Source organism: Echinops telfairi, unplaced genomic scaffold (assembly GCF_000313985.2).
Source record: "Echinops telfairi isolate 266 unplaced genomic scaffold, ASM31398v2 ScPeMD7_70;HRSCAF=299, whole genome shotgun sequence".
Classification (NCBI taxonomy): domain Eukaryota; kingdom Metazoa; phylum Chordata; class Mammalia; order Afrosoricida; family Tenrecidae; genus Echinops; species Echinops telfairi.
The window spans coordinates 7612320-7624289 of record NW_022103968.1 but is presented as its reverse complement, the minus strand read 5'-3'; the positions used below and the strand labels follow the sequence as shown (position 1 = coordinate 7624289).

Sequence of the window (11970 nt, the reverse complement as noted above, 5' to 3'; positions counted from 1 at the left end):
AGCCGCCATCCAGCAGTAGGAACCTGTGGTAGTGGTCAATCTTGTTACATTCCAGCAAGTCCCCCCAACTCATAGCGACCCCGTGGACAGCAGAACGAACCCCACCCAGTCCTGGACCAGCCTCACGATCATTATGTCTGAGCCTAGGGGTGTAGCCACTGTGTCTAGCTCATTGAGGGGCTTCCTCTTGTTTCTTGGTGAGCCTCTACCGTGCATGATATCCTTTCTAGGGGCTGGTCCCTGCTAACATCATGTCCAACATTATGTGAGATGCACGTCTCACCATCCTGACTTCTAAGGAGCATCCTTGTTGGACTACCTCCAGGGCAGGTGTATCTGTGCTCCTGGCCACCCATGATACCTCCTTCTCACCCGAGCCCTTCTCCTGCCTCCACTAGACCTGCCCCTGCGCCTGGCAGATGGATGGAGCCGGTGCCAGGGCCGCGTGGAGGTTTGGCACCAGGGCGTGTGGGGCACCGTGTGTGATGATCGCTGGAACATGAGGAACGCCAGGCTCGTGTGCCGCCTGCTGGGCTGTGGCCCGGCAATGGCTGCTCCGGGGCATGGCCACTTCGGCCGGGGCTCAGGGCCCATCCTGCTGGATCAGGTGCGCTGCCTGGGCAATGAGGTGTCCCTGGAGCACTGCGCTCACTCGGGCTGGGCTCGCCACAACTGCCGTCACAGCGAGGACGCGGGCGTGATCTGCGCAGGTACCAAGCTCCCCCGAGGGAGTTGCTGAATTCTCGGACTGTGTAGCCGACTCACTCACTACTCACCCCAGTGTTCGCTTTAGACCGTTATACCAAAGGCATCGCTGCCATCCCTGGGATTTGACATAGAAGTCACTCTTGTTTTGCATAAAAATAGAACTCAAGTCCAAGAGTGATCTGAGTCCTTATTAAGACAAACGTTAATCACTGAGATAGCCAAGACATGAGCTCTCGGGATTCTTACCACCCAGATTCTCACGTTCCTCTGTCTGTTTGCCATTCCAGCCGCCCCAGTTGCCAGGGGGAGACCCAGTCTGCATGGTAAGTCCTTTGCTTTCCATTCTTGGGTTGTGTGCCAAGGGGCTCCTTCTCGTCAGGTACAGGTGTCCAAGAGGTCCATATTACAGACCCAGGGGTGTCTGAAAGGGTGAGAGGATCTAGCCAGTCATGCTTTCTGGGCTGGATTTGGCCCTAGGTTACTGCCCTGACTTGCTTGTGGCCTGGGGAAGCCTTTGATCACCAACCTAAGGGTGCCACGTGCACAGGGAGAAAGGCCAACCAGAGTTCATGTGGCCGTAGGTGGACCTGCCAAGCCCCATCTCTGCTGTTCTCTTGCTCCCACAAACCTTGGTGCTGATGATACCCGTGTTTACATCCCAGCTTTCCACCATCCAGCATCCTTCCCTCCAGCTCTGCCAGAGGACTAGTGTCCTCTTTCCCGCTCCTTTCCCTGGTGCAGTCTGGCACCACGATAGTACCCTGGCTGTCACAGCTCAGTCTACTGAGCCTGCTGAGCTGCTGACCGATAGGACCTCGTCCAGTGTGTCAGCACAGTTCACACCCGCTCTCTCCCTTCTCTCCTCAGCTGGTGCTGCTATACCCAAGGACAAAGGTAAATTCTTCTCTCTCCTCGGGTCTGAGGTTGCTGTAGGAGGGAGCTAGGAGAGCAGTTGGTGGGGGTGTGTGGAGAACAAGCTGGATCCCCATTGAGATCGCTAATGTTTACAGCCACTGGGTGGGCTTTGGCGGGTTAGGGAAGAGTCCCCTTTGCACCCATAGTCTCTCTCCCTGTGTTTCTACCCTCCTTTTCCATCTGTCAAAGGCCCGGGGCCCCCATGTTCTCAACAAGTGGGATGAGTTGGCCTTTAACTCCGCAGAGGAGGCTCTGGCTTCTCCCCTTGGCATGTGCACTGTGGGTGGGCCTTCTACATTTGTGGTGCCCTTCTGGAGCCCTTTGGGGAAAGAGAGGGAACCAAGAAAGTCCATGAAAGTCCAGGGTGGGGGTGGGGAGAGCAGGGCCAGCCTCAGCGAGGGCAACGTCCCTCTTACTGTTACAGAGTAGACACAGCCGTTCACCTGGACATGCAGCCAGGGGCTCACCTCTCCCCCTCCCACCTGCAGCCCAGCTCTCCTGCCTGCCGGACCTCTTCCAAGCCATCATCGACCGAGGCTATCTCCGGAGGCTGGGCTACTCTTCCTGGGACATTCACCTAAATGACGAGCGGTGTCGCCCCCAAGTCACAGGCCGCTACCTGATCTTCAACATTCCCTATGGCCACTGTGGCACCATCTGGCAGGTGAGAGACCTTGGCAAGGTGGTGGTACCCTGCAGTGATGTAGGTGGGGTGGGCGGGGAGAGCTTTGCAAATCCAACCACCTGCTAAAAACCCAGGTAGGAACAGAGGAAAGGCGTGCCCTGGACTTCCTTTCTGCGATTGATGAAACCACTCGGGGCAGCTCGCTGATTTGTCTGAGATGTTCTTTTCTTCCCTGTGGGAACCTGAGTGATGCCTTTGTCGCAGGCATGCGTGTGCAGTATCGATGGGCTGAGGAGTGGAGAGAGGGAGGGGAGAGGCGGAGGGGGGAGGGTAATAGTAGTGCACGGGACACTTTCCATGTCAGGCTGCACCTGCCACGTACGAGTTACGGCACGAGGCCTAAGAAAGAACAGATGGTCTGTCTGTCTGTCTGATGGCTGTGTTTCTAGCTGTGCTTTCCTATCTGGAAAGCAAATCTCTGTCTCTATTGAAAGATGTTATCTCTATTGACTTTCCCTTAGCCACCCGCTTATTTCACAAAGCAATGGTTCGGAAAGCCAGAGTGCCCGAGGGAGTAGAACGTGTGGAGGAGTTTGACAAGCTCCCATTCACACCACCCCAGCTGGGTGAGCGAGGAAGAAAGGCCTGGCTCACACATCTGGGGGCTCCCTGGCTGCCCCCTAAATGCCCAGGAAAGAGAACATGACAGCATCCCTCCCCTGGTTAGGGACCATAGAAGTCAGGCCAGGGTGTCCTGCCCCCGAGCGACTGGGGTGACAAGCAGGTGCCTGTCTATAAAGGTGGTCTTCCGGAAGCAGGGCTCTGCGGCCACCAGCAATTCCTCTCGTCCTCACAGAACCACCGTGGCTCCCGCAGCTACTCCAACTCCGTCCGAGGCCGCCTCCGAGACCACCCGGGCCGGGTCATTGTGCGACACAAGGTGCCTGAGCTCAAGTTCACCTGCACGGTGGACAGCTCCTCCGTGGGTGAAAGCGCTCACGGGGCTGACAGTCGGGGCAAGGGGGCCAAGTACGACATGTCCATCACGTTCCTCCAGTCACCCACGCCCGCTCCCGGTGAGGCAGTGAGACCATACTCGGACAGACAGAAGAAGGAGGTCTTCCTGCAGGCTGCGCTCCACAGCCACGACCCCAGCCTGCTGCTCTTTGTGGACACCTGTGTGGCATCTCCGGACCCCCAGGATTTTACAACCGTCAAGTACGCGTTGATCGAGCAGGGGTAAGGAAGCAGGAAAGCCCCTCTGCGTTGGTTGCGTTCAGAGCCATGCCGGGAGCCCGCCATTGGTTGGGCTTCTCAATCTCTGCTGTGTGCAAAAGGGTTCTCAGGGAGGCCCGAGGTAGAGCCGGGCCCTCCACCTCCCCTTGATGCCCAGACATGATAGGTCATCTGGAGAACCTCCTATGACTCCCCTGTGAGTTCTGGGCCTTGCCTTCGGTGCCCAGACTCCCCTGTTCTGTGCCTCCCTTTCTGCCCAAGCCTACTTTCCCATGTCCCATGGCTCTACCAGATTCTCGATTCATGTTCAGGCTCTCGGTGCTCAGGCCAAGCCCTAACTACTGGTGTGGGATCTGTTTGGATCCTTTAGGGAACCAAAAGATGTGCCAAGCCAAGGCTTTGACAAGTTGTTTCCGTTCATAGCGCTCTTGCCACCCAAATGGGCTAAATGCTTCAGAATGGTAATTGGCAACAACAACAACAAACTGACAGCCATTGAGTTGATTCCAACACATAGAGACCCTGTAGGGCAGGGTAGAGCTGTCCCCTGTGACTTTCCAAGACAGTAACTCTTTATGGGGGCAGAAAGCCCTGTTTTTCTCCCAAAGGGGTAGCTGGTGGTTTCAAACTGCTGACCCAATGCACAAGCAGGACCCACTATACCACCAGGGCAATCGGGAACCAAAGCAAACAGGACAAGATGCGATGGCAGCTGTAGAGTGAGGGCAGCCACATAAAGCTCACGAGAGCCCTTCCGGTGAAAGCCTGTTTCCCAAAGCAGGGAGGGCAGGACCCCGGACCTTCCACTGTGGGGGGAGCAGGAGGGGGGCGCAGGCTCTGGCTGTGCAGGGAGTGAAGAGAGGGGCGCTGGCTCCCAGGTAGACAAGGAAGAGGAGATTGAGCATTTCCGAAGCATGGAGTCACCAGAGAGCCACAAAGGAGCTACATAGAGCAAGACCCTTGGGTGGTGGCCCCACCTTCACAGCAGCCTGTACAGATGCAGCACCAAACAGAGTGTGGAAGCTCTCTCCTGTGACCCTCCTTGCTGCACATTAAGCCACTCCTTATGCGGCAGAACCCAACCCCCATTCCTGCTTCCTTCTGCATGCTTTTAGGGTTCATTTGTCCTTCTTAAACTAGTGTCCTGGCTTGGGAGCTGGGATGGTTGCTTTAAGATCGTTCTTCTTTTTGATGCATGTATTGAATGCTGCCAATGTCCCCCTAGCATTTCTTTATCAAAGGAAAGGTGGACAGGAGGAGGGTGGGGGCAGAACTCCACCTGGAGTGCAGAGGTCTGGATTCCAGCCTGCTTCCTCCAGGCAGAGCCAATCCACACCCTGCTCGGCGCTCATCTTTGGCCGGGGTTTTTTTTTTCTTTCCATCAGGTGCATCAAAGATGAAACCTACGCCAACCTCCACCCCAGTCAGAAACACGTGGCCCAGTTCAAGTTCAACGCCTTCCACTTTCTCAGCAGCTACGAGGTGGTCTATCTGCAGTGTAAGATCGCCGTGTGCAAAGTGGGCGACGCCTCCTCCCGCTGTGCCCGGGGCTGTGCGGGGCGGAGGAAGAGGGGCGCTGGCCCCCAGGCACCCACAGAAGTGGGGCCAGAGCACTTCCACATCGTGGGGCCACTGGAGATCCACTAAGGAACTGATCAGAGCAGGCCCCTCGTGTGAGACTTCCCTTCATCACACCCGCCGGTGTGAAACTAGAAGGTTAAGTTCCTTTCTCCTCAGTCTAGTAGTAAGTGCGACAAATCAGAGGTATCCGTGTAGAGATAGCTGGCAGAAACTTCTAGAGGGGTAGCTGTTTCTCTCGGGTTTGTCCTTAAATAAATCTTCTTATCTGATGGCTAGACTCCTTGAGACCTAGAATTGCTGCCTCTTCTCATTCTTCCCTGTTGAGAACTTGACCGTTGCCTCAAAGCATCAAATGTTCTTTGGGCAGGGCTGTCTGGCTATCGGCCCGCTGTCCAGTAACAACACATGATTTCAGTTTGGCGCCTTCGTGTTCAGCTGCTGGTAGGTCTTCTGTCCTTCCTGTGGCGGGACAGGTCCTTTCAGGTCTGGCCCAAAGTCTCCTGAAAAATAAACTGTCAGAAAGCCATTGGTCTCTTTTATTTACGTTGTTGAGCTTTTTACTTTTAACACCTGGTTCTGTAAGTCCAGCCGGTCATTTCCTTGCACACACAACTTTCCCTGCTTGTTTCAAAGGCTCAAACGGGACTCGGTGTTGCTGGGTTTAGGGAGCCCCAGAGGGGGTTCAGCTGTGGATCAATCACCAGGTCCCTCCACAGGAGAACGAGGCGGCTGTCTGCTCCCGGAAAGATTCAGCCTTGGAAACTGGATGAGGTCACATGAGTTGGAATCCACTCAATGGCAGTGCATCTGGGCTGTGGGTGCTTGGCTTCAGGTCACAGCTTGCAAATGAGAGTCTGAAACGCAGCCGGAGATTCTGAATGGGACAAATGGTTAAGGTATTCAACTGTTAACAGAGAAGCCCAGGTTCAAGTGCACCCTGAAGCTCCCGGGAAGAAAGGCCCAAGGATCTGCTGCTGGAAATCCAGCCACTGAAAACATCCAATGGGGCCCATCCTGCAGGGCCACTGCTCAGACACACAGGGCTCTGTGAGCCAGGAACTGCTTACAAACCATCGTTGAGAAACTATCCCTGTCTGCTCACGGAGCTGCCACTTGCTCTCCTGGTGATTGTCTTTGCCTGTTTCCCAGGGGCTGGAAGCATTGCAGGGAACCTGGAAATCACACTGGAAAGATGGGCCTCTCCCCACATCTCCCTGGGAGAGAGGACTGCATCCCTGTAACTCCTCTTTTACCTTGACAAGCTGACCATCTGCAGAGTTATCTCTAAAAAAACAGACGTGAGCGTAGGTTTCGGTGAGATTTATGAGGGGTTGGTTGTTGCTGGTGTGGTGCTTGCCAGGAAGTTTTCAGTAGTCATTACTTAAGGGATTGTTTAATGTTGCCAAGCCTCAAAACCACCAGCTGCTCCACTGGAGAAAGTTGAGGCTGTCTGCTTCCATAGAGATTTACAACCTCAGAAACCCTATGGAATGCTCCCTGTCCTCTAGGATCAGAAACCACTCCATGGAGGTGGGTTTTTGCAGGGTTTGGTATCCTGTTTATGGGCTAACAAACCCCCTGTTGACTAGAGAAACAAATCCAGGGAGACTCGTGTGTGTGTGTGTGTGTGTGTGTGTGTGTGTGAAAGAGTTTATATAAAGAGTAATTGTATATTAAGAAAGCATCCCAGCCCAGTCCAGATCAAGTCCATAAATCCAATATTAGCCCAGGTGTCCAATACCAGTCTATTATTTCCTATTCAGATATGCAAAACATGCAATGATGCCAAATGCAGGAAGATCACAGGCCAGTGAGTGGAAAGTCTTGTGGCTCCAGTGGCGGTGGAAGCATCTCAGCACTGGTGTGGGTCTTCACGTGGCTCCTCCAGTTCCAGAGCTCTGGTTCCATCTGTGTAGCTCCATGATGGCTTGCCAACGGGAATGTCAATCAGGGAGTGGGTGTGTCTGGCCTCCAGTGAGCTATTTATCTCCATCGCGCCTCCAAATGAGGTCATCAAGCTGCGACCTGATTGACAGGCTAAACTCTACCCTTTCGCTCTTAATAGTCTCAAGTTGACACCAGATGATGTAACTACCACAGGGGTCAGCTGTTGGAGCCCACAGTTTCCCCATGGGAGAAAGAAGTGGCAATCTGCTTCTATTCACATGCACTGCCTTGGGAGCCCTGCTGCGCCTCTCTACTTCATCCTACGAAGACACCATGGGACTGAATCAACTCCACAGCATATACTGGCTCTTATTTAAAATATAAAGATACCATAAATTATTTTGACCTTCATCAGGAAGTAGCATAAACCAGATGAGTAAACAGTATCAAATCCCCAGGAGAGGAGGACAGTGTTTGTAGGAGAGGAGGGGCTCAACTGGTGCCATCATTAGGGGGTCCAAGGGTGTGCTGTCAGATGAGGAGATGCCAAGAGGACCCCAGGCACCATGGCAATGGCCTGTGGTGAAACAGCACAACAGGGGAGGGACTGTGACTCCCTAAGGTCGGTGTCAGCCATCACCCAGTTCAGTAACTCCTCACCCCCGTGCAACCCACCAGAGGTGCCATTGGGTGAAGAGGAGGGTCTCTTGGCTGGTGGGAGAGGAGAGGAGCTTCAGGGGCCTTGGGGGCTGGCTTGGAGAAAGACTCTGCCCACTGTGGGGTGCAGCATTTCCACTAGCCAGCCCCACCCACAGCAAGGGACAGCGTGTGACACTGTGAGTTACTGCACCGGGTGAAATCAAGCGTAGTGACACCCCTGGGCTAACCCTGAGGTCCTGAGATGGAAGACTGATCAGTGAGTAAACTAGGGGTGTTGTCTCTTCCATTGGCAGACGACAACACCTTGCTTGCTGAGAGCCAGGACTTGCAACACTGACTGATGAAGATCAAGGATTGCAACCTTCAATAGGGGTTACAATTCAATGTCAGTAAAACCCTAATCCTCACAACTGGACCAATAGGTAACACCGTGATAAACGGAGAAACGGTTGAAGCTGTCGAGGAAATGATCTTGCTTGGATCCATAATCGATGTTCATGGAAGCAGCAGTCAACACATCAATGGCACATGGCATTAGGTAAATCCGCTGCACACGGCCCCTTGAAAGTGTTGGAAAGCAAGAGGCTAAGGTGCGCCTGACCCAAGCCATCGTATTCTTCATCGCCTCCTATACACGTGAAAGTGGGGCACTGAACAGGGCAAAGATGAATTGATGACACTTGAATCGTGGCACTGGCATAGACTGTCGAAAGTACCACGGACTTCCCAAAGAACCAGCAGGCCTGTCTTGGAAGACGAGCAGCCAGAATACTCCTTAGAAGGAAGAACGGCGTGAGGTCATCTCACACGGTTTGGAGACGTTGTCAGGAGAGACAGTCCCTGGAGAAGGACACCATGCTTGGTAAAGAGGAAGACCGCCAACAAGATGGAGTGACGTGGGGCTGCCACAAAGAGCGCTAACGCAAGAACAGCTGTGAGGAGCACACCAGGCTGGGCAGTGTCTCCCGTGTCTGCAGGGTCCCTGAGAGGCAGAGCCCACATGACAACGCCCAGCAGCAGCATTGCCTCTGAAGGCGACCAAGTGGTCTCATCGCGCACTGGCCCTTCCCTGACCCGTCCTGGCTGAACGAGGAGAGTGATAGTCATTTTGCGGACGCTCCCTGATTACACATAGAAGAGGCGGATGGGATGGGATGACTGGGCTTGCTGGGAAACGTGGCAGCTCCCAAGTCCAATGTTCATGGTCTGTCACTGACTAGCATTATCTATCCAGGCGTCCTGGTGGCGCGGTGGTGAAAACACTTGGCTGCAAACCAAAAGAAGGTGCTTCAAAACCACCGGTGGGGCAAAGATGTGGTTTCCTGCTTCTGAAAAGATGGGAGCCTGGGGGACGCTTTGCAGGAGCTCTGCTCTGGCATCGGTCCCCTGGAACAATGAGTGTCGTTAGCACCCAGCTTCATCTCTCATGCAATCTCTTCAAGTGAAGAAAGGGCTGGAGTGTCTGGGTTCACCAGTTCCTGTGTCCGTGAACTGTAACCGTGGTGAACCTGGGAGGCCAATCACATACAAACTCTAGCATTTTATGGCTTTTAACAAATCCCTGAGGTAGAAAGTGTTGGCAGTGGAGGAAGTGAAACCTTGAGAAGCAGTTAAAGATCCAAGTGAACTTCCAGATCATTTCCTATCCTTGGGGCTCTGAGGCTGGGGTTGGGGAGCATCCTCGCAAAGGCACTGCTGGTGATTGTTAGAAAGCCAAGTCCCCTGCTTGACAGACCCTGCCCTGACCACCAAAATGCACTTAGCAGGAGGAGGGCTGACATTGCAAAACACCCCCAAGACCCCAAGAACAACCTCCTTTCTTTTAGCCAAAGCACCAGGAAAGGGGCAACTGACAAGGCAGAAAACATTCAGACAATACTTGTGCTGCTCCAGCCCAACACCATGGCCAGTGTAAGCCCCCGACCCCCTGCAAGTGTAGACGCCACCAGCCCCCAGCACGCGTGACCACTTGCCTTGCTTCCCGGGAGAGTGTGTCCCTGACAGCAGAGCAGGAACCCGGGCTTTCCTAACCTCCAGGCCTTGCCCTCTACCTGCCCCGCCAAGTCAGGGGGAGACAAGATGGGCAGCCCAGACTTCTACCCGCACAAGACAACGAGAGGTACCCCTCTCATCCTCTGATGCTAGTGTGGGAGAAGAGGAGGCTGGTTGGAATCCCAAACTTTTATTCCCACCAGTCCCATTGATAACCTGGAATTCCACACCACCCAGCCGCAGAGAGACCACCTCCTCGCTTGTTTACAGGGCCTGATATTCCACTACCTATGCCTTTTTTTTCTTCAGTCATTTGATTAGGGGCTCATGCAACTCTTATCACAACCCATACATATATCTATTGTGTCAAGCACACCTGTACATTTGTTTCCCACATCATTCTCAAAACATTTGCTTTCTACTTGAGCTCTTGGTATCGGCTCCTCATTTTTCCCCTCCCTTCCCGCTCCCTCGTGAACCCTTGATAATTTATAAGTTATTATTGTGTCATATCCTATGCTGCTCGACGTCTCCCTTCACCCACTTTTCCATTGCCCATCCCCTAGGGAGGGAGTTATATGTAGATCATTGTAATCAGTTCCCCCTTTCCACCCCACCTTCCCTCCATCCTCCCAGTCACTCTCAGCACTAGTCCTGAAGGGATGATCTGTCCTGGATTCCCTATATTTCCAGTTCCTATCTGTACCCGTGTACACCCTCTGGTCTAGCCGGATTTGTAAGGTAGAATTGGGATCATGATAGTGGAGGGAGGAAGCATTATGCCTTTATTTTCATCCCTTCTGAATCCTTTTGTTATGTCTCTGGGATACAGAGTAGAGTTGGAGTTTGCTTTGGGAGGCTTTCTGCGAACTATGTTTTAAAGAATCATTTTATTGTTCTAAATATATGTGAAGGTAAGTTAGAAAGTATTGGTACAAAATCATATAAACCTGTAGTTAACAAAAGTAGCAAAACGTGAAGATATTGTTTCTGAGCACCATCCCCACCCCCCTAACCTTCTACCCACCCACCCCCATCTAGATCTATGCACTTCTGAAGGCAACAGTCCCATCCCTCTAACGCTTCACCAAAGAATTCCGTCTGGGCTCTTTGATTGACAGGATGTCAAAACAGCAGCTTTAGTATCCTCCAAGGAACTCAAATCATATCCCTTTCAATATTCTTGGAGTTTAGGGAACAAAAAGAAGTCAAAAAGGTTAAATCAGGGCTGTAGAGGTGAGGTGGCAGGGTTTCCCACTGAAATTCCAGACGACAGCCCTTCCAAGAAAGTCCGTGCACATTGTCCTGATTTGGGGGCAGAAGGGCATGTTGTGAGAGCGGTCCTTGGCACAGCTCTTCTGACCTTTTGCTCACCTGTGCCATTTGCAATTCCCTTCAAACTTCTTCATGGTAAGTCCCCAGCTTGGCCTGCATCCTTGAGGAAAATCTGTCAAGATGACCCCTCGGAAATCCTACTTTCGGAACTGACTTCACCACCTTGAATCTAATTGGCCAGGATCCCTTGAAGGCACGGTTTCGATTGGACCTTGTATTTGAAGGTACCCTAGCGAGACTAAGCCCAGCATGTCACGGGCAGAGCTTGTCTGCAGCCATCGCTGGATCCAGAGACGTGCTTAGACATGTTTTGTTTAGTCAAAACCCATGCGTGTGTGACCTGGAGGCCTGGCAGCAAAATTTTTTGACTGACCCTCAAAGGCTAGAAGATACCTGCCAACTCACCGTTTTTCAGGTGTACAATGTAGTCATGCTGTGCCACCTGTCGACCACAATCCTGGCGCAGACACTCCCGGCTGACACCTGCTCAGAGGTGAGGGCAGTGACTGACCTGGAGTCACCATCATCCAGGCGACTGGAGCATTGGGGATACCTCTGCTCCTGGGGAATTTCACTTACTCAAGAGGGCTGCCTGTGTCCACAGCCCTGCTCTGGGGCAACCTTTGCCCAGTGGAGCCAGCGAAAGGCTTCAGCGTCAGTGTGGAGCAGCCCCAGGTTTCCTAGAGGAAAAGAGGATCTGGGGGGTCCTTGCTGCAGCTTCTTCCCAGTCCACCAACTCCCCCCTGCCCCAGTCCAGTTCCTGTTACCCTCCTGATATGTCTGAGTCCATTTCCCAGGGACCAGACCTTGGTCCCAGCCACGGACGGAGAAAGAGTTGCCCTGGTGGCAAATGGGATGTAAGAGCCCCCCAATAAAATGTTTAAAACTATAAAATCACTGCCTGGTCCTGCTCCACCCTAATAATCATTGCTATCTTGCGCCCGTTGCTGCGGTCACTGTGCCAATCCATCCCGTTGGCAGTCTTCCTCTCTGACACCAATCCTCTATCAAAAGCTCTGGTGGCATCGTGG

At 53.1% G+C, this 11970-nt stretch overlaps 1 protein-coding gene across 1 annotated transcript in view; it reads left to right on the top strand.

Annotated features, from left to right (window-relative positions):
- The window catches only part of LOC101644335 (deleted in malignant brain tumors 1 protein), a 93031-nt gene extending 83593 nt beyond the window's left edge, over nucleotides 1–9438 (top strand). The window contains exons 20-24 of the mRNA XM_045291394.1: nucleotides 399–710; nucleotides 2112–2287; nucleotides 3105–3487; nucleotides 4870–5126; nucleotides 9398–9438. Coding sequence (XP_045147329.1) covers nucleotides 399–710; nucleotides 2112–2287; nucleotides 3105–3487; nucleotides 4870–5126; nucleotides 9398–9438 — 1169 coding nt within the window. The remainder of the gene's footprint in view (nucleotides 1–398; nucleotides 711–2111; nucleotides 2288–3104; nucleotides 3488–4869; nucleotides 5127–9397) is intronic.
- The last annotated feature ends 2532 nt before the right edge of the window (nucleotides 9439–11970 follow it).